Source organism: Salmo salar, chromosome ssa22 (genome assembly GCF_905237065.1).
Source record: "Salmo salar chromosome ssa22, Ssal_v3.1, whole genome shotgun sequence".
NCBI lineage: Eukaryota > Metazoa > Chordata > Actinopteri > Salmoniformes > Salmonidae > Salmo > Salmo salar.
The window spans coordinates 34814846-34841717 of record NC_059463.1 but is presented as its reverse complement, the minus strand read 5'-3'; the positions used below and the strand labels follow the sequence as shown (position 1 = coordinate 34841717).

Genomic DNA, 26872 nt, shown 5'->3' with positions numbered 1-26872 from the left:
TATGCCAATTGCACGCTCCCTCAACTTGAGACATCAGTGGCATTGTGTTGTGACAACTGTGAACTTGTATTGTCCCAAACAAGGTGCCCCTGTGTAATGATCATGTTGTTTAATGAGTTTCTTGATATGCCAAACCTGTCCGGTGGATGGATTCTTTTGGCAAAGAAATGCTCACTAACAGGGATGTTATAAAATTTGAGAGAAATAAGCTTTTTGTGCATATGGAAAATGTATGGGATCTTTTATGTCAGCTCATGAAACATGGGATCAACACTTTACATGTTACGTTTATATTTTTGTTCAGTGTAATTCCAAGTCCTCATCTTTTCTTTAACCACTGATGAGTGAAGATGGGAGATTTCTTTCCCCAATGCTCTTATTTTCCACCATTTTGTTTTCTTCTATCAAATCCTCACACCGGTTATCAAAACAGTTCCATATCCTTCTTTTTACCCCTTGTTTACCCCACAGTCGTGCATCTTCAGTTAAAAAAAGGCGCACCACAATATGTCCATTGTTTTCGAGAGCAAATCAACTGGAATGAATCTCTGTTTGTATTTCTCGTGTGTCTGTCTACACTACAGCAGGAAACACGCATTTATTCTGCCAAGCCACAAGGCGGCGCATCTAACTATGGACCTTCAGATATCTGATTACTAGCAAGTTAGCTTAGGCAAAGGCTATCTAATTGTTTTGAAAACACACTCTGTATTGTTTTCTAAAGTATTAGCTAGGCCTGCTTTATTATAACTCGCCGTGTGCTTCACATTATAAACCCTACTCATTCTCTCGTCATCATGGACGAGGAATATTACGAGAGGAATATTGGAGACTGGGATGGTCCGGATGGCAATGTAAACAATCTTTAGCTACTGTATGTAGCCAGCTAGTGAATGTACAATGTCGCTAGTAATGGCAATGTAGCTAAAAAATATATATTGTAGCTACATTGTTGCAGGCTGTTGATTCATTGTTTGACAGAGCCAAATCGCGAATTTACATGGTGATAGCTTCAATGTTAAGATGTTCTTTCCTTGGCTGAAGTGATGTGACATTCATATAGCAGGACGACTATGTTGAAGGGGAGAATGATGGGAAAGTTCAGGAGGACTGCCTACAGAAGTTCTCCAGCAGAGATTACATCATGGAGCCTGCTGTATTCAACACCCTTAAAACGTAAACACACTATTGCGTGTGTCTGCCTAGTAACGTTAGTGTGTGAAGAGTCAAACCATTTCCTGAAGAGGCTTCTGTTTCCACAGATATTTTCAGGCTGGTGGCTCCCCTGAACACGTCATCCAGCTCCTGTCTGAGAACTACTCTGCTGTGGCCCAGACTGTGAACCTGCTGGCAGAGTGGCTCATCCAGATGGGTAAACAACACTGGACTGGGCTGCAAATGGCACCCTTTTCCCTATGCAGTATACTACTTTTGACCAGTAGTGCACTGCACTGCATGGGGAATAGGGTGCCATTTGGGACGAAGCCCTGGACTCCACAATCACTGAATATATGGGGTTTTTGTTCCTCTCACACTGTTTGAGACGTATAGTGGAATGTATGTTTTTTCGGACTGTGTATCGCAGGTGTAGAGCCAGCTCAGGTGCAGGAACGGGTAGAGAATCACTTGAAGAGTCTGCTGATCAAGCACTTTGACCCACAGAAGGCTGACTCCATCTTTACCGTGGAGGGAGAGGTGAGATATCGGTTGCCAGTGTAAGACAAACCACCAATGCTTTGCTGTGATCTGAATGTGACAGATAGCTCAAAACTGGTGCACTCCTGCTTGCTTGTTTTTTTTCACTCTTACTGTTTCTCTCCTAGAAAAAAACTTGATTAATCATATAAATTGTTTTAATTCTCTGTGTTCTTGCATGTAATGTGTTTCCCTCAGAGTTTAGTAGATACCCTATAGTATACAGTGTATATAAACTCAGCAAAAAAATAAACGTTCATTTTTCAGGATCCTGTCTTTCAAAGATAATTCGTAAAAATCCAAATAACTTCACAGATCTTCATTGTAAAGGGTTTAAACACTGTTTCCCATGCTTGTTCAATGAACCATAAACAATTAATGAACATGCACCTGTGGAACGGTCGTTAAGACACTAACAGCTTACAGTCAGTAGGCAATTAAGGTCACAGTTATGAAAACTTAGGACACTAAAGAGGCCTTTCTACTGACTCTGAAAAACACCAAAAGAAAGATGCCCTGGGCCCTGCTCAACTGCGTGAACGTGCCTTAGGCATGCTGCAAGGAGGCATGAGGACTGCAGATGTGGCCAGGGCAATAAATTGCAATGTCCGTACTGTGAGACACCTGAGACAGGATGGACAGTGGCAGACCACGTGTAACATCACCTGCACAGGATCGGTACATCCGAACATCACACCTGTGGGACAGGTACAGGATGGCAACAACAACTGCCCGAGTTACACCAGGAACGCACAATTCCTCCATCAGTGCTCAGAATGTCTGCAATAGGCTGAGAGAGGCTGGACTGAGGGCTTGTAAGCCTGTTGTAAGGCAGGTCCTCACCAGAAATCACCGGCAACAATGTCGCCTATGGGCACAAACCCACCGTCGCTGGACCAGACCGGACTGGCAGAAAGTGCTCTTCACTGATGAGTCCCGGTTTTGTCTCACCAGAGGTGATGGTCGGATTCGCGTTTATTGTCTAAGGAATGAGCGTTACACCGAGGCCTGTACTCTGGAGCAGGATCGATTTGGAGGTGGAGGGTCTGTCATGGTCTGGGGCGGTGTGTCACACCATCATCGGACTGAGCTTGTTGTCATTGCAGGCAATCTCAACGCTGTGCGTTACAGGGAAGACATCCTCCTCCCTCGTGGTACCCTTCCTGCAGGCTCATCCTGACATGACCCTCCAGCATGACAATGCCACCAGCCATACTGCTCGTTCTGTGTGTGATTTCCTGCATGACAGGAATGTCAGTGTTGTGCCATGGCCAACGAAGAGCCCGGATCTCAATCCCATTGAGCAAGTCTGGGACCTGTTGGATCGGTGAGAGCTAGGGCCAATCCCCCCAGAAATGTCCAGGAATTTGCAGGTGCTTTGGTGGAAGAGTGGGGTAACATCTCACAGCAAGAACTGGCAAATCTGGTGCCGTCCATGAGGAGGAGATGCACTGCAGTACTTAATGCAGCTTGTGGCCACACCAGATACTGACTGTTACTTTTGATTGACCCCCCCCCCCCCCTTTGTTCAGGGACACATTATTCCATTTGTTAGTCAAGTCACATGTCTGTGGAACTTGTTCAGTTTATGTCTTATGTTCATACAAATATTTACACGTTAAGTTTGCTGAAAATAAACGCAGTTGACATTGAGAGGACGTTTCTTTTTTTGCTGAGTTTAGTAACCCTGTCCTCTTGTTGGTTCAGACTCCTGCCTGGCTGGAACAGATGATCGCCCACACCACCTGGAGAGACCTTTTCTACAAGCTGGCCGAGGCCCACCCTGACTGTCTGATGCTCAACTTCACTGTCAAGGTACTGATGATCACCCAGCCGTTAATAACTAATGTCGTTATGGGTCAAACAGTGTCATGTTCCTCCTCTCCTTGCTGATTTGTGTGTGTGTGTGTCCTCAGCTCATCTCAGATGCGGGCTACCAGGGGGAGATCACCAGTGTGTCCACAGCGTGCCAGCAGCTGGAGGTGTTCTCCAGGGTCCTGAGAACCTCTCTGGCCACACTGCTGGATGGAGGAGAGGACAACCTGGAGAAGAACCTGCCAGAATTCGCTGTGAGTCTCTAATCAGGTCCCCCCTGTCCATATAATTATATTCATTAGGATCTAAAAGGCAATACTGATTCTAGAGATCAGCACTCCTACTCTGAGACGCTTTATGAATACCGGCCCTGGTGTTCCCAAGAATAAGATCTAGGCATATCTGTCATTTTCACTCAATACAAATCCTTGGTTTGATGATTTTGGAAATGTGATGTATTCAAGGTTTTGAATCATTTAAAGTGGTACTTCAATCAGTATTTCTCAAACCAATATGTAATTGCAGGACATTGGTAGCACAACACAACATGTTGCAGGCTACCTGTCTTTTGGCATGAGTGTCTCTGATTGTTTAGTTGGTTTGTGGCTGAACTGTTTTCTCCTCCTTTTCTGTGTTCCACAGAAGATGGTGTGTCATGGGGAGCACACTTACCTGTTTGCCCAGGCCATGATGTCCATCATGTCTCAGGAGGAGCAGGGAGGGTCGGCCATGCGCAGGATCGGCCAGGAAGTACAGAAGTCTGCACATCAGAGGTATCCAGCCCTCTACACTATTTTGCAAGTATTGACTTACTTGACAAGCATTTGGCTCCTATAAGGAGCATAGGCTGCTGATGCAGATCCTCCATCTTGGCAGCATTACATATGATTGAAGGAAATGCATTTCATTTATTTAAATAGATTCCTGCGTTTTGTGAAAGGTATTATCTGTAAAATCCAGTGTTACAATAAATGTGAACATTGAGTGAGCAGCTTTGTGGAAAAGGCAGTCTAATGAAGTTATGCTCTCAACTGTCACAATCTCAACTAAATGGGTATAGTACTGTTGTATAGTAGCTAATTTTATTACAGGCCATATGTTCCTCCAGGAATAAAGCGGTTTAAGTACCGTAATTTCCGGACTATTAAGCGCACCTGAATATAAGCCGCACCCACTGATTTTTTTTAAAATTATTATTTTGAACATAAATAAGCCGCACATGTCTATAAGCTGCAGGTGCCTACCGGTACATTGAAACAAATTAACTTTACACAGGCTTTAACGAAACACGGCTTGTAACAAAAATAAATAGGCTTTAACGAAACACGGCTTGTAACAAAAATAAATAGGCTTTAACGAAACACGGCTTGTAACAAAAAATTTGCAGTAAGCTTTAGTTGTCTTTTTGCACTGAGTCAATTCCTCAAGCTGCTGTTTCCAACGTCTTATCATCGACTCATTAAGACCAAGCTCCCGTGCAGCAGCTCTATTTCCTTTTCCAACAGCCAGATCAATCGCCTTCAACTTGAAAGCTGCATCATATGCATTTCTGTGTCTTTGCCATGATGAGGGTGACAAAATGACTACTGTAATCAGAATGATGGGAAGTTTGAGAGCGCTCGATTTAATCTAAACAGTAAACAAAAAAGTTGTTTGACCTTAACCCGTTCGGCAATTTCATTGGTCTAATGAAAGCTTCATGCCGCCAAAAAACTGAGCACATCACAGAATGTTTTTTTGGAAGAAAAAAATTTGAAAGCGGGAAAAATCCATATATTAGCCGCGTCATTGTTTAAGCCGCGAGGTTCAAAGCTGGGAAAAAAGTTGTGGCTTATAGTCCGGAATTTACGGTAAGTAAGTGAGCTAATTTGAGTGTTGTACTGTTCCTTGTGCGGTTTCATTTCAGGGGGCATGATGCCAGTCAGATCACCCTGGCATTGGGCACAGCAGCAGCCTACCCTCGAGCCTGCCAGGCCCTGGGCGCAATGCTGTCCAAAGGGGCACTCAACCCTGCCGACATCACTGTGCTCTTCAAAATGTTCAGCAGCATGGACCCGCCTCCCGTAGAGCTGGTTAGTGTGGGGCATCAAGCCAAAAAATCTAAAGTAGTGCACTACATAGGGAATAAGGTGCCATTTTCCAAGTTAGATGGAGGGATATTTTCACCGGTTGCCTTGCATGTTTGACGTGACAATGAGTTAGCAAGACAGCACAAACAGATCTGGGACCAGGCTAGCTTTACCTGGATGCTAAACTGAGATTTGCTTGTCTTTCAGCTATTGATATTGTCTTTTGAGAGAATGGTTGAAGTATTTTCCCTTGTCTCTTCAGATTCGAGTGCCTGCCTTCCTGGACCTGTTCATGCAGTCACTGTTCAAGCCAGGCTCCAAGATCAACCAGGACCATAAACACAAATACATTCACATCCTGGCCTACGCTGCCAGTGTGGTCGAGACATGGAAAAAGGTACCGGAAACCAAAACGCCCCTGACATAATCCCTCATGCTACTAAGCTTATCAGATGTTCTGTTGATGCTCAAATGCAGAATTTAAAATGTTTTTTTACCGGTATGTGAAGATGTTTTATCCAATTACATGTGTTTTTTCACCCAAATAAAAACGCCCAGATAACAGTATGGCTCTCTTTTCATCCATCCACAGAACAAACGAGTGAACATCAACAAGGATGAGCTCAAGTCCACCTCCAAGGCCATTGAGACGGTCCATAACCTGTGTTGCAATGAGAATAAAGGAGCCACAGAACTGGTGGCTGAGCTCAGCACTCTGTACCAGTGCATCCGGTGAGCCCAGCAGCCAACCTAGTGAGCCCATCAATGATCTCCAAAATATGTAGCTAAAGCCAGAGGATTCCAATAATGTAATTGGTTACCACTGTCGGTTGAGACATCACTATGTCCATTTTCAGGTTCCCGGTTGTTGCCATGGGGGTGCTGAAATGGGTTGATTGGACGGTCTCTGAGCCCCGCTACTTCCAGCTCCAGACAGACCACACCCCTGTCCATCTAGCACTTCTGGATGAGGTAGGGATTGCACTTTTTCACTGGCTGAGGGAGGATGTTTTAGTTGTGGTATTATGGTTGACTCACAGTACCTATGATATATAAGTCCAAATGACTCTATATAGCGCACTACCTTTACGCTAGGTGCCCTGGTCAAAAGTAGTGCACTATATAAAAAAATAGGGTGCCATTTGGGACATACACACACACTGTGCCTTTAACTGTCATTCTTGGAATTGTTTTGCGGTTTAAAGACCAATCAGGTGGTAGGGACAGAGATTAAGACCATCATGTTTGTTTTTATTCCCCAGATCAGCACCTGTCACCAGCTTCTGCACCCACAGGTCCTCCAGCTGCTGATCAAGCTATTTGAGACAGAACACTCCCAGCTTGACGTCATGGAGCAGGTGTGCGTGTTGTGCATGCGTAGGCTTAATCTGGGACCATGCAACTACCCATAGACTTTCAGTGGATGAGTTCTTAGCTGACTGTATGAGTGTTGTCCCTTTCAGATGGAGCTGAAGAAGACACTGTTGGATCGTATGGTCCACCTGCTGAGTCGGGGCTACGTGTTGCCTGTGGTCGGATACATCCGCAAGTGCCTGGAGAAGCTCAACACGGACATCTCTCTCATTCGCTACTTCGTAACAGAAGTAAGGCCTGCTGAAACTTTTTAAAGAGAAGTGAAACCTAAAGATGATGTTGGTCCAATTTAGTTGCTCTTGAGAAAATGGTAGTGGAAGTGAAAATATTGATGTGTGTTTGCCCTATCAGGTGTTGGATGTGATTGCCCCGCCGTACACTTCAGACTTTGTCCAGCTGTTCCTGCCCATCCTGGAGAACGACAGCATTGCTGGAACCATTCGGACAGAGGGAGAACATGACCCTGTTGCGGAGTTCATAGGTCAATCTCTTCTACCATCTTTTTCATGGCCCAAAACTGTCTACGTGATTAAATATTTTCCTTTTGCCCAGTTAAAATATAATTATCATTCTGCTCCTTTTCAGCTCACTGCAAATCCAACTTCATCATGATGAATTGAGGATGTAGCGGGAAGACCAGGACCTTTTGGTTATGAGCCGATCCCTGGATGTGTTCTGCTGAACGAGGACTGGAACATTGCCGATTTTGAGGCAGACAGCTCACCGCTTGGGTGTAGACTTTCACCTGCAACTTTTTATTTTCAAATGTGTAAACACATGACTTTCAGAATTAGGATGTAGTGTATCATTGCTTATGTGGAGAACTCGTGCAGCTCCATTCGTTTCACTGTAGTTTCCATTAGTATGAGCCAAAGTTGTCCATTTTCTGTTTTGTGGTAATATGACTGACTGCTCAAAAGGTTTGGCCTTTTTCATGGTTACCCTTTTCAATTTGACAAGAATCTTGACACGTTGGTTTTATTAGTTACACACGTAGCAACATCCACCATTCATTTTGTGGTAGTTCAGAAAATGTATCAGCTATTAAAACACATTTCAGTAACAGGCCTGGATCTAAACAAATTGAACTGTGGAAACTCATGAAGACAAACATAAATTACCTTTAAGCCAAGTGCAGTGAGATGTCAGTGCATTTGTTTGAATCCTGGCCTTGCTTTCAGAATACTGAAATCATTCAGTTAAATTTGCATACAGCAAAAGACAAGTGGCATCAGAATTAATCAAAGCTTCAACATTTACAGCCACAATTAGTTCTTCCTAGCCTTTTGAGCTTAAGCTAATTGTGCACCTAATATCAGCATTTGTACTTGTTCAGTAACATTTTGTATAAGAAAAAGATCCAAAAGCACATCAAGGCAACATTTTTTTAAATAACTTCCCCTTTCCTAATTGTACCATGTGGAAGTAGCCTGAGATTGTCATAGAAAACTGTAGATATACAATGCTGCCTATTCTGTAACAGCTTCTGGGGCCTCATTTATCAATGCTGCCTACATGCAAAAGTTGGCATTCATAAAAAACTGAAAATGTGCTTACCTCCATGCAAACACACATTTTGTAGTGGTTGAAGTCTGGTATTCCAAGCAGGCAAGTTGGTATTTTGTGCAAATGGTGGATATGATGACACGCTTATTCATAAAAAGAGCAACCATTTGCTGTTAGAAGAGCAAATAGGTATGTTTAGTTTTATGCAATCTAAAATAATTAGGAAATGATTTCCTATTTTATTTTCATAACCATTGCAGAATATATTTCTCACCTTTTCTGAATGCTAGCCATACAACAAATTACCATGCACATCATTTAAAATGGGCCTAGTAAATATATAGCCCATGCAATCCCATAGGCAGTGCGGTTTATAAGATAGGCTTTTACATGAAAGTAAATATGGAACTGTCAGTAGCTTACCATAAATTAAATGTTTCAGAGTAGACTAGACAACGTTTCAGAATTCACGGGAAGTCCAGCATATTTAGGTGGGGTGGGGGGGGGGAGTCTATGCAAAACATTGAATTCAAACATTCTACTGACAGGTCCACAAAAATGTGCCACTTTTTTTCCCTTTCAGAAACTGTCTTTTGCCAAATACAGCATAAGTTACTGCAAACTATTAAGATTCTGTCAACACCTCTAAAAACATTTGATCAAATTTGTGCTTTCTTTTAAAAACTGTGGCCTAATTCCAATAGTTCCAATTTATACAGCAAATAAAGGGCTTATTGTCACCATAAAAAAGGTGAATGAGGGCATTTCAGGTCGAGTTAACGCTCGTTCACGCGTGCAGTTTTACGACAGGTCTGATTCATTAAAATCTCAATATTTATATTTAGTGTGAAATTTACACAACAGTTGATGGAGGCCCCAGGTCTTTAGAAGAAACATTGGTTGGTCCCACTGCCTGTTGTCTACATGTAGGTCTTGGGCACGATGGGATCTCCGTACATGCAGTCTTCCTCCAGTGCCAGGTTGTACTGACTGCCACTTCCTCCCTTGTAGGCGCTGGTTACGATCCTCAGCCAGCCCTTCTCACCCTGGCAAGAAAACACATTTACTCAATCTGGAGTTTCAGCTAGATAAAGATGCTAGAATGCACATGAACAATAGAAAGTGAAGTTCATGTAATAGTCAAGTTAATAAACTACAGGAACGGCTAAAGGCTAGGATTTGTAAATCTATAGTAGAGCATGAGGTTTGACATTCTCTGCTGCAGCTAGTGCCATGAAAGATCACTACCAGCTCCAATATGGCATGCATAGTGTTCATTCATTCAATAAGGATGGAACAAGCTTCTCCCTAACGTCCATCTTCCAAAAAAAAACCTACCTCTTCACCATGCATATTGAATACCCCCCAATCATTTTTTTTTTTTATAAAACACCCTTGACTTTCACCAACACTCACTTGTTTTTTCTTAGCACTGACTTTGTGGATAGCTACTTGATCTGTGGTTGTCTCACCCAACTACCTTAAAATAAATGCACCAACTGTAAAAATCGCTCTAGATTAGAGCTTCTGCTAAATGACTAAGTACAAATTTTACCCATGGCTCTCCCCATGAGTTGCGGACGATCCAGAATTCCACACCGTTCTCATCCATGCCCCAGCCGGCAACAGATACAATGTGGTTGATGAAGGGCTCCTCAATGTACTCAGAGTACAGGCCTCCAGTGTAGGCGTCCAACTTGTCAGTAGCCATGATTCCACAGCTACCAAGAACAGAAAACAAAAACTTTAGTTAAAGTGAAACTAATTACAGTCGGCATGTTTTTTTGTATATGTTTTTGCAGGGACATGAAAGGGAATAGAATGGACTAGCAGATTGGAAGTCTATGGGTAATACTAGTTAGCAACGTCCTTCAAACTGCACAGACATAAAAACAGTATCCACGAGTTCAGCTGACTCAAAGTAGAGAATCAGTCAAAAGTATGGAAACACCTAAAAAGTTATTAATTCCATTTTTTTTAATTTTTTTTTTTTACTATTTTCTACATTGTAGAATAATAGTGAAGACATCAAAACTATGAAATGGCACCATGTAGTAACCAAACGTGTTAAACAAATCAAAATATATTTTCAATTTTTGAAGAATCTAAGTAGCCACCCTTTGCACATTCTCTCACCCAGCTTCGTGAGGCAGCTACCTGTAATGCATTTAAATTAACAAGTGTGCCTTGTTAATTTGTGGAATTTCTTTCCTCCTTCATGCATTTGAGCCAATCAGTTGGGTTGTGACAAGGTTGGGGTGGTTTACAGAAGATAGGGCTATTTGGTAAAAGACTAAGTCCATATTATGTCAAGAACAGCTCAAATATGCAAAGAGAAAATGACAGTCCATTACTAAGACATGAAGGTCAGTCAATCTGGAAAATTATGAACTTCGAAAGTTTAAGTGCAGTCACAAAAACGATCAAACGCTATGAAGAAACTGGCTCTCATGAGGACCGCCATAGGAAAGGAAGACCCAGAGTTGCCTCTACTGCAGAGGATACGTTCATTAGAGAGTTACCAGCCTCAGAAATTGCAGCCCAAATAAATGCGTCACAGTGCTCAAACAACAGACACAACAGTTCAGAGGAGACTGCGTCAATCAGGCCTTCATGGTCGATTGTTGCAAAGAAACCACTACTAAAAGGACACCAATAAGAAGAAGACACTTGCTTGGGCCAAGAAACATGCGCAATGGACATTAGCGTGGTGGAAATCGATCTTTTGGTTCCAACCGCCATGTCTTTGTAAGACGCAGAGTAGGTAACCAGATGATCTCCGCACGTGTGGTTCCCACCATGAAGGTGGTGTGATGGTGCTTTGCTGGTGACAGTGATTTATTTAGAATTCAAGGCACACTTAACCAGCATGGCTACCACAGCATTCTGCAGCGATACGCCATCCCATCTCGTTTGCGCTTAGTAGGACTACCATTTGTTTTTCAACAGGACAATGACCAGACACCTCCAGGCTGTGTAAGGGCCATTTGACCAAGAAGGAGAGTGATGGAGTACTGAATCAGATGGCCTCCACAATCACCCGACCTCAACCCAATTGAGATGAGTTTGACCGCAGAGTGAAGGAAAAGCAGCCAACAAGTGCTCAGCATGTGGGAACTCCTTCAAGACTGTTGGAAAAGCGTTCTAGGTGAAGGTGGTTGAGAGAATGCCAAGAATGTGCAAAGCTGTCAAGGCAATGGGTGGCTACTTTGAAGAATCTAAAATAGTTTGATTTGTTTAACACTTTTTGGTTACTACATGATTCCATGTGTTATTTCATAGTTTTGATGTTTTCACTATTATTCTACAAGGTAGAAAATAGTAAAAATAAAAACCCTTTGTTACATATCAGACATATGCCTATTTGATTGTGACTTGGCTTTACATCTTTTCCGAATCCATACACAGTCACTGTTAGGTTGGAGCTCATGAGAAGAGAAGCAGTCACCATGTTATCCCAGTCCAGTTCCAAATTTCACCTTTATTTAACCAGGTAGGCCAGTTGAGAACAAGTTCTCATTTACAACTGCGACCTGGCCAAGATAAAGCAAAGCAGTGCGACAAAAACGACAAAGTTACACATGGGATAAACAAACGTACAGTCAATAACACAAAATAAAAAATCTATGTACAGTGTGTGCAAATGTAGAAGAGTATGGAGGTAAGGCAATAAATAGGCCATAGAGGCAAAATAATTACAATTTAACATTAACACTGGAGTGATAAATGTGCAAGTAGAGATACTGGGGTGCAAAAGAGCAAAAACAATTATATGGGGATGAGGTAGTTGGGTGTGCTATTTACAGATGGGCTGTGTACAGGTACAGTGATCGGTAAGCTGCACTGACAGCTGATGCTTAAAGTTAGAGGGGGCGATACGTCTCCAGCTTCAGTGATTCTTGCAATTCGTTCCAGTCATTGGCAGCAGAGAACTGGAAGGAAATGTGGCCAAAGAGATGTTGGCTTTGGGGATGACCCGTGAAATATACCTGCTGGAGCGCGTGCTACGGGTGGGAGTTGCTATGGTGATCAGTGAGCTGAGAAGGTGGGGCTTACCTAGCAAAGACTTAGAGGACCTGGAGCCAGTGGGTTTGGCAACGAATATGTAGCGAGGGCCAGCCAACGAGAGCATACAGGTCGCAGTGGTGGGTAGTATATGGGACTTTGGCGACAAAACGGATGACACTGATAGACAACATCCAATTTGCTGAGTAGTGTTGGAGGCTATTTTGTAAATGACATCGCCGAAGTCAAGGATCAGTAGGATAGTCAGTTTCACAACATGAGTGAAGGAGGCTTTGTTGTGAAATAGGAAGCAGATTCTAGATTGAGATGCTTAATGTGAGTCTGGAACGAGAACTTACAGTCTAACCAGACACCTAGGTATTTATAGTTGTCCACATATTCTAAGTCAGAACCGTCCAGAGTAGTGATGCTGGACGGGCGGGCAGCGATCGGTTGAAGAGCATGCATTTAGTTTTACTTGCATTGAAGAGCAGTTGGAGGCCACGGAAGGAGAGTTGTATGGCATTGAAGCTCGTCTGGAGGGTTGTTAAGTGTCCAAACCTGACATGATGACTCCTTGCTGTCCCCAGTCCACCTGGCCGTGCTGCTGCTCCAGTTTCAACTGTTCTGCCTGCGGCTATGGAACCCTGACCTGTTCGCCGGACGTGCTACCTGTCCCAGACCTGCTGTTTTCAACTCTCTAGAGACAGCAGGAGCGGTAGAGATACTCTGAATGATCGGCTATGAAAAGCCAACTGACATTTACTCGAGGTGCTGACTTGTTGCACTCTCGACAACTGTGATTATTATTACTTGACCACGCTGGTCATTTATGAACATTTCAACATCTTGGCCATGTTCTGTTATAATCTCCACCCGGCACAGCCAGAAGAGGACTGGCCACCCCTCATAGCCTGGTTCCACTCTAGGTTTCTTCCTAGGTTCTGGCCTTTCTAGGGAGTTTTTCCTAGCCACCATGCTTCTACACCTGCATTGTTTGCCGTTTGGGGTTTTAGGCTGGGTTTCTGTACAGCACTTTGAGATATCAGCTGATGTAAGAAGGGCTATATAAATACATTAGATTTGTCCAAAGAAGGGCCAGAAGTATACAGAATGGTGTCGTCATATAGAGACACACCCTATATGTTTTAACTTGTCTGATGCTTTAACCACGCTGTTTAATTAAATGACTCAAGAGGGAGCCAGAGAGCCTAACAAGAAGAAAAAAAGACCTGTTCCGAACCCCCTCCTCCTGCTGCTGGCCTGAAGTTGCAGGTAATAGGCTACACCAGCGGTCAGCAACCTTTTCCATTTGGAGTGCCAATTTGACCATTTTTACCAATCATGATTTTCATATGCACATTTTGATTTATAATCGCTGCATCTCAAAATCCTTGTCTATGCTTAATCGACATTCTATCAAAAAGTAACTATTATTGCTAGCTATGTAATAACCTACATAAAGCAAAAACATTGCAGCCTGCAAGTAGAAAATATCCTGATAAATATTCTGCAAGTCACATTGGCCATGCGTAACCAATCTGCATCTGGAAACATTGGATCAACTGGGTGCCCGAAACTTGCACTAGACAACATTGTATAAAATATTCTGAGCCCCCTGTTTCCTGTGCCAGTGAGCTCGGGACAAACACAGCTGGAGGCTATTTGTGCAAGGGAAAAGTAAATCAGGTATTTTTTGACGTTTCCACTGGATCAGAGCATTACATCTTTCCCTTTAATGACTTGTGGTTATCGAAAGGGAGAAAGTTGGAAATATTGTTTAAATACTTTGAGGAACTGTTGTCATTCTCAATTGATTCTAAAAAGAGACTTAATTTACTTGCTCTTTGCAGTGAAGAAAAATTAGTTTGAGAAGCTCCACAGCTCATTAGTGGTGGTGAGTTAAGACAATCAGAAATACAAAAACCAGACATCCCCAAATGGGCACATTCACCGGTCCTACTTCTATATGTGTAATCAGGTGCTCGTCCTTACTCAACATTGACAGGAGCATTTCAAACAAAATACGATGAATAAGTTGACAAAACTCGTAAATGGAATGAAATAAACAAAAACTTGTTTCTCACAAGTGTAGCATACGTTGTGAGTTCTGAAAAACACACGAGAACAGTAAGTGACTAATAATATATTGAATTCATTAACATAACCAAAACAAAGTTTGCAGATTAGAAATTATGGGAATTAAAGGTAAATGTAGGCTTCTACTGGTGATGTACGTAATGGGCAATTGATGGACAACAATGCACACAATGAAGTTATGATACAATGAATATCCACAAAGTGGCGGGAGAGCGCGCATTCTGGCGAGAGACATGCCATATTCTTGGACTGAGGCATCCCCGTGGGCTCCTCAATGATTAGTCCACCAAGACAGGCGCAAATCACACAGGTGTCTTGTGCCATGAATTTTTTTTTTTATCCATTTGCGACTGACTAAATCTCATGTTTTCAATACAGACCCTTTGTCATACAGTAGGCTATTCCATATACGGCATCCAGACTATGAAAGTTCCACAGTATACCCTTAATCTTGTAATAAAATCAAATCTAGTGATACATAACTTTACATTTCTGCCACTGTGCGAGGACAACAACATTCCAATTAAATGGCAATGCATTTCTTAGCAACTATAAATGCAAGGTTACAGTTTCTTCTGATAAGTCTTCAGTATCAACATTTCCAAGCAAATAAAACACAAGAAGAATCTGTAGACATGAGACAAAAGAACATACTCTTTGCCAGAATTCAGCCAGCCTTCACAAGTTCATAACATATGCCCCCTTTTGTGTTTTACACTTCCAACAGAGGAATAATATTTCTGAGTGCATGATATTCAGAGTTACTGGCATATAGGATGTTCTATTGATGTTCTTAAAATGCAGTAATTTATGTCGGAGATGATATGAACATGATTCGGCATTCAAATATATCTGTATCCATTCATCATCATCAATATTGTGTTGTGTACCATGACAGTTTAGTCTGTAGAGCTGTTTATACTTTGTCAGTGTGAAAAGTAGGGGATCTGACAAATCAATAAGTTTACATTGCTATACTGACTAATAAAAACTCACATTGCGCTGTAAAAAAAAAACGTCAGAATATCGGTCTTCAATCATTTGGCTGCTGGTTTCATGATTTGATTCATGTCTACTTTTAAAAAAAAGAATACATCAAGTGAGTGAGCTAGCTAACGCTGGCTAGCTCTAAATGGTGCGTCAACTGACAAAAACTAGCCAGGTTAATTTACCTCTTGAAACAGGACACAAGGGACATTTCCATACACAGCAGCTGTTAGATTTTGCTATCTTATAGATCGCTAGAGTTGAACTGGTTGTGGTCTACTAGCTAGCTAGTTCGTTCGTTTCTCTTCAGACAGAATTTCAGTCGAGATGAAACATTAGTTGACGTTACATTTCAGTTACACTACTAGCTCAGAACTGGGAATAAATACTTTTTTCTATTAAGTCAAACAGCAGATACCTTGACAGCTACATCAGTCAAATAAAGAGCTGCCAGTTTCTGCTCTGACAACTGAGAAAAAGTACAACAAAGAGACAGCAGCTGCAACGGAAACTTTGTCTTCACACTGCCTGTCTGCACACTCTGTGGTGTCGTAGAGCAGCCCCAAAATCCAGACGGCTGAAACCTCCAAACAGCCTACCCGACCACTCTGAGGCATCCGCATGGTCCTAAAGCACGCTTTTTTGTATCAGAGTGCAATGATAAAACTGGGGGGGACAAAAATGCAATTTCAGAATGTGAAAGTTGCACCCCTGCATTTGAGACACACAGCCCATGTTGACCAGGTCCAGTTCCTAACCTGATAGGTCCTCCAGCGTAGATCTCAGCCATCATCTTCTCCCTCCCATTGATGGCGCCGAAGTCTCCGACCTTCCACAGGGTATAGTTCTGGATGATGTTACAGACCCCGAACGTTGTGCAGGTTCCACACTGGTTGAACGGTTTGCACTCTGCAAGACACAATATGGAGAACATTTTAAGCCTGAGAAATTGTAAATGAACAGAATCTTAATTTGATGTGACAGAAATTCTTGTGATCAAGTCATGGGAAAAAATGTCATGTTCAACCAAGAAAAATGTATGTTCAGCTAGGAGATAGAGTTCGAGGCCTTACTCTGGTCCTTGGCCTGGTAGTTGTTGCAGGTCTCGTCAGGGATGCCATGTTTGTTGGCGTACTCCCACACCCCAGAGTGATCCCCTCCATGACAGGAGCCGGCCTCACCACAGTCCACCACATTCTGGACTGACAGATAAGCAGAGGGCCAGGCTCCCTTCCGCTTGATGTTGATGCGATCTGACAAAGGAGAGCAAACCACCAACAACCAGTCCATTAATTCAGTACAGGTGACAGAATCTGCTCTTAGATGTTCATGTTCACAAGTCAAACTTAGTAAGGACTACTCTAGCACTCTGAAGTCATGGTATTGTTATGATAAAAGGACTACTTGTATGAGCAAAGGAGGAACTGTACTTTGCATTCTACAACAAACATGCTTTACAGGAACAAGGTTTACAAGAAACCTGAATTACAGGAAACCATGAAGCTTTAACTGCACGTCAGCACATCCAGAGGTTGGCATTGCCACACCACTTCCCTGCCTCAACGCTTCCCTGCCATACCACTCTGAATTTGAGTCAGTGGAGTGAGTCATGTGTTAAATGCCTAACAGACATGCATGTTTGAACAATTATTACAATGTTTACTCCACCTTTGTTATAAAATTGTTTCCAAGTGACTTTAAAATGGGTAAAAATCATCTTTATGACAATCTTGAAGATGAATTACCAAGACGTGCAACACTGTACTTATAGTGAATCAGAGGTTTGAGACATCTGTGGCCAAATAATAGAATTTCACAATCTGATATTCAGCCATTTGTCCGTTTGTACGGTGCTCCCTTCTGATGCAAGAGAGTCTGTAAAACTACCAAGTAAATTGGATATGGCTTGTTCATTTCTATGAGCTGTACAGGTCGGATGACCGCGGAAAGGCGAACTTGAGGTTACGCTACCTGCCATGGCGCTGGTGCTGCCGTGTGCCCAGCAGGAGCCACAGTATTGGGGGATGTGCTGGTTGCGGGTGGTGCTGACGTAGTTGGTGCCGTTGATGTTCCTCCAGTCCCACGTCTTGGGGAGCTCATTGAGTTTCAGGAACTTGTGGGGTCTAGGCAACGTCCTGATGAAAAGACATGACGTCAGGGTACAAGGTTCTCTAGACAGAATTCTAATGTAGAGCAGCTAAAACAGTCTCAGCAAGCATGACGGATAACAAAATGCAGTGCGCACTTATAAGGTCCCATACCATGACGGGACAATTCAAAACCTGACCAGGGGTGTAATCATTAGTCCAAACAGTTGCAAAATGGGTTACAAGTAAAACAAGTTTCGATTGGACAAATTCAGGTATATACACCGCCCAGTTTCGTGCAGTTTGCTTTCGTTTAAGAAACGTTTATCAACAGAAAAATCGGTGTAATGAATACACCCCTGATCGAACTTGGCAGATCTGCCTCTCCATTCAAAGGTCAAGCACTCAAAAGCATCCACAGCACAATCATACTTTCAAAACTCAGAAGCCAAATAGCTACTACAGTTGAAAGGACCATGCATGTTTCTGGAGACATCCAGTTGTCAAATTATATATTTCAGGAGGGCAGAATTTTGAGCGCCAAATAGCAAAATGGGATGAAAAGCTTTCAAAAAAAAAAAAGTCAGCTCCCAAACAATTTCTGCCCATGCTACTGGAGACCCAGTCATCTCCTTCCACACAGACATGTCAGAACTTTGCTACCTTGTTTCCACCCTCGGCTTTGATTGCTTCATTGATTTCAAACTTTGGATAGCCATGATATGCCTTTTCTGTAATAAACTGATTAAGACTTGAGTCAAAATCACAGGGGGTAAAAATTCTGCACTTGAATATTGTTTAAAGAAGAAAGTTATGTAGTAGCCTACCAATCAGCTAATTTTAATTATGGGACAATTCTGAAACCGGCAGGAACTTGGCAACATTTGAACCATTATTAAAACTTATGAAAGAATTACATGCAATAAACTCAATATTCAGTTACTGACCAATGATACCAATTGAGTGCAGAAGATGCAAGCAATTCACACCTGAACAAATAAAGAACACTTAAATCAACACTCGACAGTTGAAACCATTAGAGACAAGCGCCATAGACGTCGCATCATTGTATCTGTCCCATTATGGCATATGTGGGCACAGGGCAGCGCCATTGAGGCCATCTCCATTTTGAAGTAGTCAATTTTCTTCTACGAGTTGGAAAACAAAGGTTGCATACTGCCACCTGTATTATGTTTGAACCACTGAGGTATAATAAGAAATGGACTGTCTACGATGTCTGTTGTTTTCAAGGGAATCTACTCACTTTCGCATACATGGACCTTATCTATCCAGTTTGCATCTGGTTTATAAGGAGCAACATCACATGCGCACTAGCACTCAGTGCGCACAGGGAACAGCCCGAGAAGCGATGACGTCATCACTTCATCCATAAACATTGGATGAATATAAAAAAGGTTAATATCTTATGTTAATATCTTCAGCAGTAAGTGATAGGTCTCAGCGACAATTACTTATATAATTTAATGGATGTTTTGTGCAAAGACCAGAACCCTGTCCCATTGGTTAACAGGTATAAAAAGCCAAGGTTGGTGATCAAAATCAAATTGTATTTGTCATATTCACCAAAAACAGTGAAATGCTTACTTACAAGCACTTAAACAATGCAGATAAGAAAAATAAGTGTTAAGTAAAAAAATTGTCTGGGTAGCCATTTGATAAGCTGTTCAGGAGTCTTACGGCTTGGGGGGTAGAAGCAATTAAGAAGCCTTTTGAACCTAGACGGTGCTCCGGTTCTGCTTGCCGTGCGTTAGCAGAGAGAACAGTCTATGACTAGGGTGCCTGGAGTCTTTGGCAATTGTTTGGGCCTTCCTCTGACACCGCCTGGTATAGAGGTCCTGGATGGCAGGAAGCTTGTCCCCAGTGATGTACTGGGCCGTTCGCACTACCCTCTGTAGTGCCTTGCTGTCGGAGGCCGATCAGTTGCAATACCAGGCAGTGATGCTTGTGATTCCGGAACTCCAATTTGAGCAGCAGCAGCTGAAAAATGAGCTCCTACAAATATTGAAATTTACATGGTTTTTAGAGTGAAGTACATCGGAAAAAAGCAAAAGAAAACTGCAAGACTGAATAGGAGAAAAAACAAGCAACAAACAAAGATAGGCTTTTGAAAAATAGCTATTTTTCAAAAAATTGTAGTTATCTTAGCTAACTGAATTGTTTACCAGTTGCTAAGCAGTTGCTAGGGACTCTTTTGGAAGAAGCTAGCTAGCTAACGAAGAACAACAAAGAATATCTAGTTAACAGAAGAAAAGAATGAGAAAATCAGGACAGAAGAAAAAGGATATCAAAGTGAAACAGTTCTCTAAAGACAAGAGACAATAATACAAGAAACAACACTTCTGTAGCTTGTCAACTATGTGTCTGTCTATCCCTGTTCTCTCCTCTCTGCACAGGCCATACAAACGCTTCACACTGCATGGCCGCTGCCACTCTAACCTGGTGGTCCCAGCGCGCACGACCCACGTGGAGTTCCAGGTCTCCAGCAGCCTCTGGAACTGCCGGTCTACAGCCAACAAGGCTGAGTTCATCTCAGCCTATGCTACCCTCCAGTCCCTAGACTTCCTGGCGCTGACGGAAACATGGATTACCACAGATAACACTGCTACTCCTACTGCTCTCTCTTCGTCTGCCCACGTGTTCTCGCATACCCCTAGAGCATCGAGCCAGCGGGGTGGTGGCACTGGAATCCTCATCTCTCCCAAGTGGACATTCTCTCTTTCTCCCCTGACCCATCTGTCTATCTCCTCATTTGAATTCCATGCTGTCACAGTTACCAGCCCTTTCAAGCTTAACATCCTTATCATTTATCGCCCTCCAGGTTCCCTTGGAGAGTTCATCAATGAGCTTGACGCCTTGATAAGTTCCTTTCCTGAGGATGGCTCACCTCTCACAGTTCTGGGTGACTTTAACCTCCCCACGTCTACCTTTGACTCATTCCTCTCTGCCTCCTTCTTTCCACTCCTCTCCTCTTTTGACCTCACCCTCTCACCTTCCCCCCCTACTCACAAGGCAGGCAATACGCTTGACCTCATCTTTACTAGATGCTGTTCTTCCACTAATCTCATTGCAACTCCCCTCCAAATCTCCGACCACTACCTTGTATCCTTTTCCCTCTTGCTCTCATCCAACACTTCTCACTCTGCCCCTACTCGGATGGTATTGCGCCGTCCCAACCTTCGCTCTCTCTCTCCCGCTACTCTCTCCTCTTCCATCCTATCATCTCTTCCCTCTGCTCAAACCTTCTCCAACCTATCTCCTGATTCTGCCTCCTCAACCCTCCTCTCCTCCCTTTCTGCATCCTTTGATTTTCTCTGTCCCTTATCCTCCAGGCCGGCTCGGTCCTCCCCTCCTGCTCCGTGGCTCGACGACTCACTACGAGCTCACAGAACAGGGCTCCGGGCAGCCGAGCGGAAATGGAGGAAAACTCGCCTCCCTGCGGACCTGGCATCCTTTCACTCACTCCTCTCTACATTCTCCTCTTCTGTCTCTGCTGCTAAAGCCACTTTCTACCACTCTAAATTCCAAGCATCTGCCTCTAACCCTAGGAAGCTCTTTGCTACCTTCTCCTCCCTCCTGAATCCTCCTCCCCCTCCCCCCTCTCTGCGGATGACTTCGTCAACCATTTTGAAAAGAAGGTTGACGATATCCGATCCTCGTTTGCTAAGTCAAACGACACCGCTGGTCCTGCTCACACTGCCCTACCCTGTGCTTTGACCTCTTTCTCCCCTCTCTCTCCAGATGAAATCTCGCGTCTTGTGACGGCCAGCCGCCCAACAACCTGCCCACTTGACCCTATCCCCTCCTCTCTTCTCCAGACCATTTCCGGAGACCTTCTCCCCTACCTCACCTCGCTCATCAACTCATCCTTGACCGCTGGCTACGTCCCTTCCGTCTTCAAGAGAGCGAGAGTTGCACCCCTTCTGAAAAAACCTACACTCGATCCCTCCGATGTCAACAACTACAGACCAGTATCCCTTCTTTCTTTTCTCTCCAAAACTCTTGAACGTGCCGTCCTTGGCCAGCTCTCCTGCTATCGCTCTCAGAATGACCTTCTTGATCCTAATCAGTCAGGTTTCAAGACTGGGCATTCAACTGAGACTGCTCTTCTCTGTGTCACGGAGGCTCTCCGCACTGCTAAAGCTAACTCTCCTCTCATCCTTCTAGACCTATCTGCTGCCTTTGATACTGTGAACCATCAGATCCTCCTCTCCACCCTCTCCGAGTTGGGCATCTCCGGCGCAGCCCACGCTTGGATTGCGTCCTACCTGACAGGCCGCTCCTACCAGGTGGCGTGGCGAGAATCTGTCTCCGCACCATGCGCTCTCACCACTGGTGTCCCCCAGGGCTCTGTTCTAGGCCCTCTCCTATTCTCGCTATACACCAAGTCACTTGGCTCTGTCATATTCTCACATGGTCTCTCCTATCATTGCTATGCAGACGACACACAATTAATCTTCTCCTTTCCCCCTTCTGATAACCAGGCGGCGAATCGCATCTCTGCATGTCTGTCAGACATATCAGTGTGGATGACGGATCACCAGCTCAAGCTGAACCTCGGCAAGACGGAGCTGCTCTTCCTCCCGGGGAAGGACTGCCCGTTCCATGATCTCGCCATCACGGTTGACAACTCCCTTGTGTCCTCCTCCCAGAGTGCTAAGAACCTTGGCGTGATCCTGGACAACACCCTGTCGTTCTCCACTAACATCAAGGCGGTGACCCGATCCTGTAGGTTCATGCTCTACAACATTCGCAGAGTACGACCCTGCCTCACACAGGAAGCGACGCAGGTCCTAATCCAGGCACTTGTCATCTCCCGTCTGGATTACTGCAACTCGCTGTTGGCTGGGCTCCCTGCCTGTGCCATTAAACCCCTACAACTCATCCAGAACGCCGCAGCCCGTCTGGTGTTCAACCTTCCCAAGTTCTCTCACGTCACCCCGCTCCTCCGCTCTCTCCACTGGCTTCCAGTTGAAGCTCGCATCCGCTACAAGACCATGGTGATTGCCTACGGAGCTGTGAAGGGAACGGCACCTCCATACCTTCAGGCTCTGATCAGGCCCTACACCCAAACAAGGGCACTGCGTTCATCCACCTCTGGCCTGCTGGCCCCCCTACCTCTGAGGAAGCACAGTTCCCGCTCAGCCCAGTCAAAACTGTTCGCTGCTCTGGCACCCCAATGGTGGAACAAGCTCCCTCACGACGCCAGGACAGCGGAGTCAATCACCACCTTCCGGAGACACCTAAAACCCCACCTCTTTAAGGAATACCTAGGATAGGATAAAGTAATCCTTCTAACCCCCCCCTAAAAGATTTAGATGCACTATTGTAAAGTGGTTGTTCCACTGGATATCATAAGGTGAATGCACCAATTTGTAAGTCGCTCTGGATAAGAGCGTCTGCTAAATGACTTAAATGTAAATGATGCAACCAGTCTAGATAGTCTCGATTGTGCAGCTGTAGAACCTTTTGAGGATCTCAGGACCCATGCCAAATCTCCTGATGGGGAACAGGCTTCGTCGTGCCCTCTTCACAACTGTCTTGGTGTGTTCGGACCATGATAGTTTGTTGGTGATGAGGACACCAAGGAACTTGAAGCTCTCAACCTTCTCCACTGCAGCCCCGTCGATGAGAATGGGGGCGTGCTCGGTCCTCCTCCTGTAGTCCACAATCATCTCCTTTGTCTTGATCATATTGAGGGACAGGTTATCCTGGCACCACATGGCCAGGTCTCTGACCTTCTCCCTATAGGTAGTACTATCGTTGTCGGTGATCAGGCCTACCACTGTTGTGTCGTCTGCAAACTTAATGATGTTGGAGTCGTGCCTGGCCATGCAGTCATGAGTGAACAGGGAGTACTGGAGGGGACTGAGCACACACCCCTGAGGGGCCCTCATGTTGAGGATCAGCATGGCAGATGTGTTGTTACCTACCCTTACCACCAGGGGGTGGCCTGTCAGGAAGTCCAGGATCCAGTTGCAGAGGGAGGTGTTTAGTCCCAGGGTCCTTTGTGATGAGCTTTGAGGGTACTATGGTGCTGAACTCTGAGCTGTAGTCAATGAATAGCATTCTTACGCAAGTGTTCCTTCTGTCCAGGTGGGAAAGGGCAGTGTGGTGTGAAATAGAGATTCCCTCTGTGGATATGCAAATTGAAGTGGGCCTAGGGTTTCTGGGATAATGGTGTTGATGTGATTTCTTGCCACCTGCAGTTATGGAATGTTTGCTTACAAATAATTAATTGACTGATCTCTCCTGATGACCAGTATGGAATAATGTGATCCTTCCTTAACCCATTAGGAAATCCCAGTTGACTACTTGAAAAATGGTTAAAGTCCTCAATGGCGCTACCCGTGCTAAAACAGGATTTTGGGCACTAGAGTCATCTGACATGCGCTAGCTGGCCACTTCCCATATCAGAGAGATGGCTGTGATTGTACACACACACACACACCACAAAAATAACTAATTATGCAGTGTTACGCAAGTACAAAATGAATGACCATCTTTAGACAGAGGGTGTTTTCACACTTTATTTAACTAGGCAAGTCAGTTAAGAACAAACTCTTATTTACAATGAGCCTAGGAACAGTGGGTTAACTGCCTTGTTCAGGGGCAGAACGACAGTTGTCGGTTCGGTCTAACCACTAGACTACCTGCCGCCTCACTTAGTCTCTTTCACACAACTTTTGTTAACTCGGAACGCGGTTCGCTGATTTTTTTGTGCAGTGTGAACACTCCAAGGGAACCCATCAAAAGAGCCCCCGAAGCGAACTCGAGAGATGGTCCGAGTTCGGTTCACTTACGGCAATGCGAATACAAAGTCCCCCAGGTTCGCTTGTCATTATTCCCGCACGAGACTGCAGCAGCAACGTTTCCCTGCCATAACTCCTCACATTGGTGCCACAAAAGAGAGAAGATGATGTACAGGTTCACGGAACAAACGTGTGCTGTTTTTGCATATTCATTAGCGATTATGAATAATGCAGAGAAAAGCCTATAGATCACATATTGCAAAGATAGCTTCATAAGCTGTTTATTCGATTGTGGGGTTTGAATAGTGTGAGGAGACAACATATTTAGTGAGTACCACAACATAAGGCACAACATCAATTATAGCTCTTAAAGGAGTAGTAACCTACATCGGGTGTACACTTTTCAATTACAGCATTATTTAATGAGTTATTTTCTGCTATTTCTTCTGTTACCAATAATATTCACATGTTAATAGTATCTCATTACATTCATACATTTAAATAATTTAGAGGACGCTCTTTTCCAGCGCGACTTACAATGTGTGCGTTCATCTTAAGATCGCTCGGTGAAACAAGCCATCACAATCGTATCAAGTACTTTTTCCCTCAAAGTATTCATCACTAAAGTCAGTGCAAGAAAGGAAAAAAATGTGTTCCTTTATGTCTCATCTCTTAACTAAATGCAATCTATTAGCTTCCAAAATGTAAGCAGGTATATCAATGTAAATCATTCCATCAAGGTCTGATGGAATGGCTTGTACTGCACTTTGCAAAAACCCAGAGTGCATTGAGTGAATGTTGGAAAAAGATCTTGGTTCCTTTCTAAACATAGCAATGTGAATGCAAAGATGCCTCGGACCACTAAATATTTGAATTGAACTGACAAAATAGTTGAGTCCTCATTCAAAGGCAAGGGCAGTGTGAATACAAAGATAACGGAGTTATTTTGCTCCTTTTTTTTTTTTTACCCCAGATTTCATTTAAAAAATGACAGATCTGTTATTTTAAAGAGGACTGTGTGAAAACACCCTGATACAACTGGAAAGAAAATTACTAGAACCATGTTGCAACAACTCTAGCTACTATTTTTAGCTGGAGAGCAAGCACTAGACAGTAAACATATCAAATTAGCTGATAGAAGACAGCTAAAGTTACCTGACTCCATTGTGCTTGGTCAGCTTGGGTCGATAGCATGGCTGTTTCTCGTTAAAGTAGCGTCCAGCAAAGACACCAGACAACATAAACACAAACAACAACAGTGCTCGAGCCATGTTGGAAAAGATCAGTCATATGACTTCCTAGGAACTTGGGGTTTTTATAGTTTCACCCGAGGGTCAACCTAAACAGGGCGCAGGCGCAGCGCAGACTGTCAAAAGGATTATACTTCCTTGTCATTGATTACCTGTTTTACAGACAGGACGATATGATTCTCACTGCACAGTTCGACCTATGTGCATAACCACATAGCAAATGTCATCCCATGATTAGTGACTCACTACATACAGTATAACAGGAAGAGGTGAATTGATTTTGTTTTACAAACGTTGCACCTTCTAATTAATTAATAAACCAACCAACTGAACCCACTGCTGCCCTTTAAAGCTAGAATCCTTATCTGCTACGGCCATTTGTGGACTTAATGATATATACCCATTGATAAACGCAAACATAAAAGCTTGTTTTACTCCAATGTGTGTAAAAACTGTAAACAAACACTATTGGTAGCCTCAAAACATAGTTAAAGCTACAATATGTTACTTTTTGGGCGACCAGACCAAATTCACATAGAAATGTGAGTTATTAAATCTTTCATTCTCATTGAAAGCAAGTCTAAGAAGCAGTAGGTCTGTTGTATGTGCGCTATTTTTATGCTTCCCAGTCTCCCATTTTGTTCACCAGCTTCAAACAGTTGAAAATACAATATTTTTGGTTTTGAAAAATATATTTCACAGCTGCTTAGATGGTATAATGATTCTCTGCATCAGGGATCATCAATACGATTCAGCCGGGGGGGGGGCGGAACATAATTACAAATAACCGCAAGAAGCCCAAAACAGATTTTTGACTAAAACAATCATTTCAAAGCTTGCTTACATTTGTATACGATCACATGTCTCTATTATGCGTAGAAACACTTGTAACGCATAAAATCACCGCAGGCCAAATTCGGTGTCCAGTTGGGGAGCCCTGCTATACACAGTGACTGCTTGTCTTGTCACAAACTGAAATTAGCCTAACTTTTAGACCAGCAACCAGGAAATGGCGGAGCGATTTCTGCATAGTGCATCTTGAAAACTGTCATTTTTATATCATGGATGCATGGTCAGTCCTTGCATCTATAGGTCTGTTTTATGAATTTGAGAGTGGTTGGAGAGGTTTACAGCCGCTGTTCCGCTATAGGGACAACAAATCGCATTGTTAGGGAGGAGACAAGCATCTTGACGTTATATCCAGTATCTCTGGA

General features: G+C 43.6%; 2 protein-coding genes across 4 annotated transcripts; one reads left to right on the top strand and one right to left on the bottom strand.

The window, feature by feature from the left end:
* Positions 1-599: 599 nt before the first annotated feature.
* On the top strand, positions 600-8505 carry nelfcd (negative elongation factor complex member C/D). Of its 2 annotated transcripts, none has more exons than XM_014167188.2 (15): positions 600-854; positions 1067-1176; positions 1263-1372; positions 1586-1695; positions 3403-3510; positions 3612-3764; positions 4153-4283; positions 5417-5582; positions 5842-5976; positions 6172-6311; positions 6437-6551; positions 6842-6937; positions 7043-7183; positions 7305-7434; positions 7539-8505. In XM_014167188.2, exons 1-15 carry the CDS (start codon positions 798-800, stop codon positions 7571-7573), a joined length of 1737 nt encoding a protein of 578 aa, XP_014022663.2. In that variant the 5' UTR covers positions 600-797; the 3' UTR covers positions 7574-8505. The 2 variants fall into 2 exon arrangements, with proteins under 2 accessions (XP_014022663.2, NP_001133943.1); NM_001140471.1 differs by having other exon boundaries at positions 643-854; positions 1064-1176.
* ctsz (cathepsin Z) lies at positions 7916-25795 on the bottom strand. Of its 2 annotated transcripts, none has more exons than XM_014167212.2 (6): positions 25564-25795; positions 17523-17686; positions 16625-16804; positions 16310-16460; positions 10015-10180; positions 7916-9505 (listed from the first exon to the last, which is right to left on the bottom strand). In XM_014167212.2, the coding sequence occupies exons 1-6, from the start codon at positions 25677-25679 to the stop codon at positions 9380-9382; spliced, it is 903 nt and encodes a 300-aa protein (XP_014022687.1). In that variant the 5' UTR covers positions 25680-25795; the 3' UTR covers positions 7916-9379. The 2 variants fall into 2 exon arrangements, with proteins under 2 accessions (XP_014022687.1, XP_014022688.2); XM_014167213.2 differs by lacking the exon at positions 25564-25795 and adding an exon at positions 18302-18348.
* Between the last annotated feature and the right edge of the window lie 1077 nt (positions 25796-26872).

What these genes read in the sequence shown, in the direction of transcription:
- ctsz (XM_014167212.2), bottom strand. Translation starts at nt 25,679, where the DNA reads ATGGCTCGAGCACTGTTGTTGTTTGTGTTTATGTTGTCTGGTGTCTTT. An exon ending in CAGCACCAGCGCCATGGCAG is followed by an intron (nt 16,805 to 17,522) that starts GTAGCGTAACCT and finishes CTCCTTTGTCAG; the next exon opens with ATCGCATCAACATCAAGCGG. An exon ending in CTACCAGGCCAAGGACCAGA is followed by an intron (nt 16,461 to 16,624) that starts GTAAGGCCTCGA and finishes TGTGTCTTGCAG; the next exon opens with AGTGCAAACCGTTCAACCAG.
- nelfcd (NM_001140471.1), top strand. Translation starts at nt 798, where the DNA reads ATGGACGAGGAATATTACGAGAGGAATATTGGAGACTGGGATGGTCCG. An exon ending in TCTTTACCGTGGAGGGAGAG is followed by an intron (nt 1,696 to 3,402) that starts GTGAGATATCGG and finishes TTGTTGGTTCAG; the next exon opens with ACTCCTGCCTGGCTGGAACA. An exon ending in AGCTTGACGTCATGGAGCAG is followed by an intron (nt 6,938 to 7,042) that starts GTGTGCGTGTTG and finishes TGTCCCTTTCAG; the next exon opens with ATGGAGCTGAAGAAGACACT.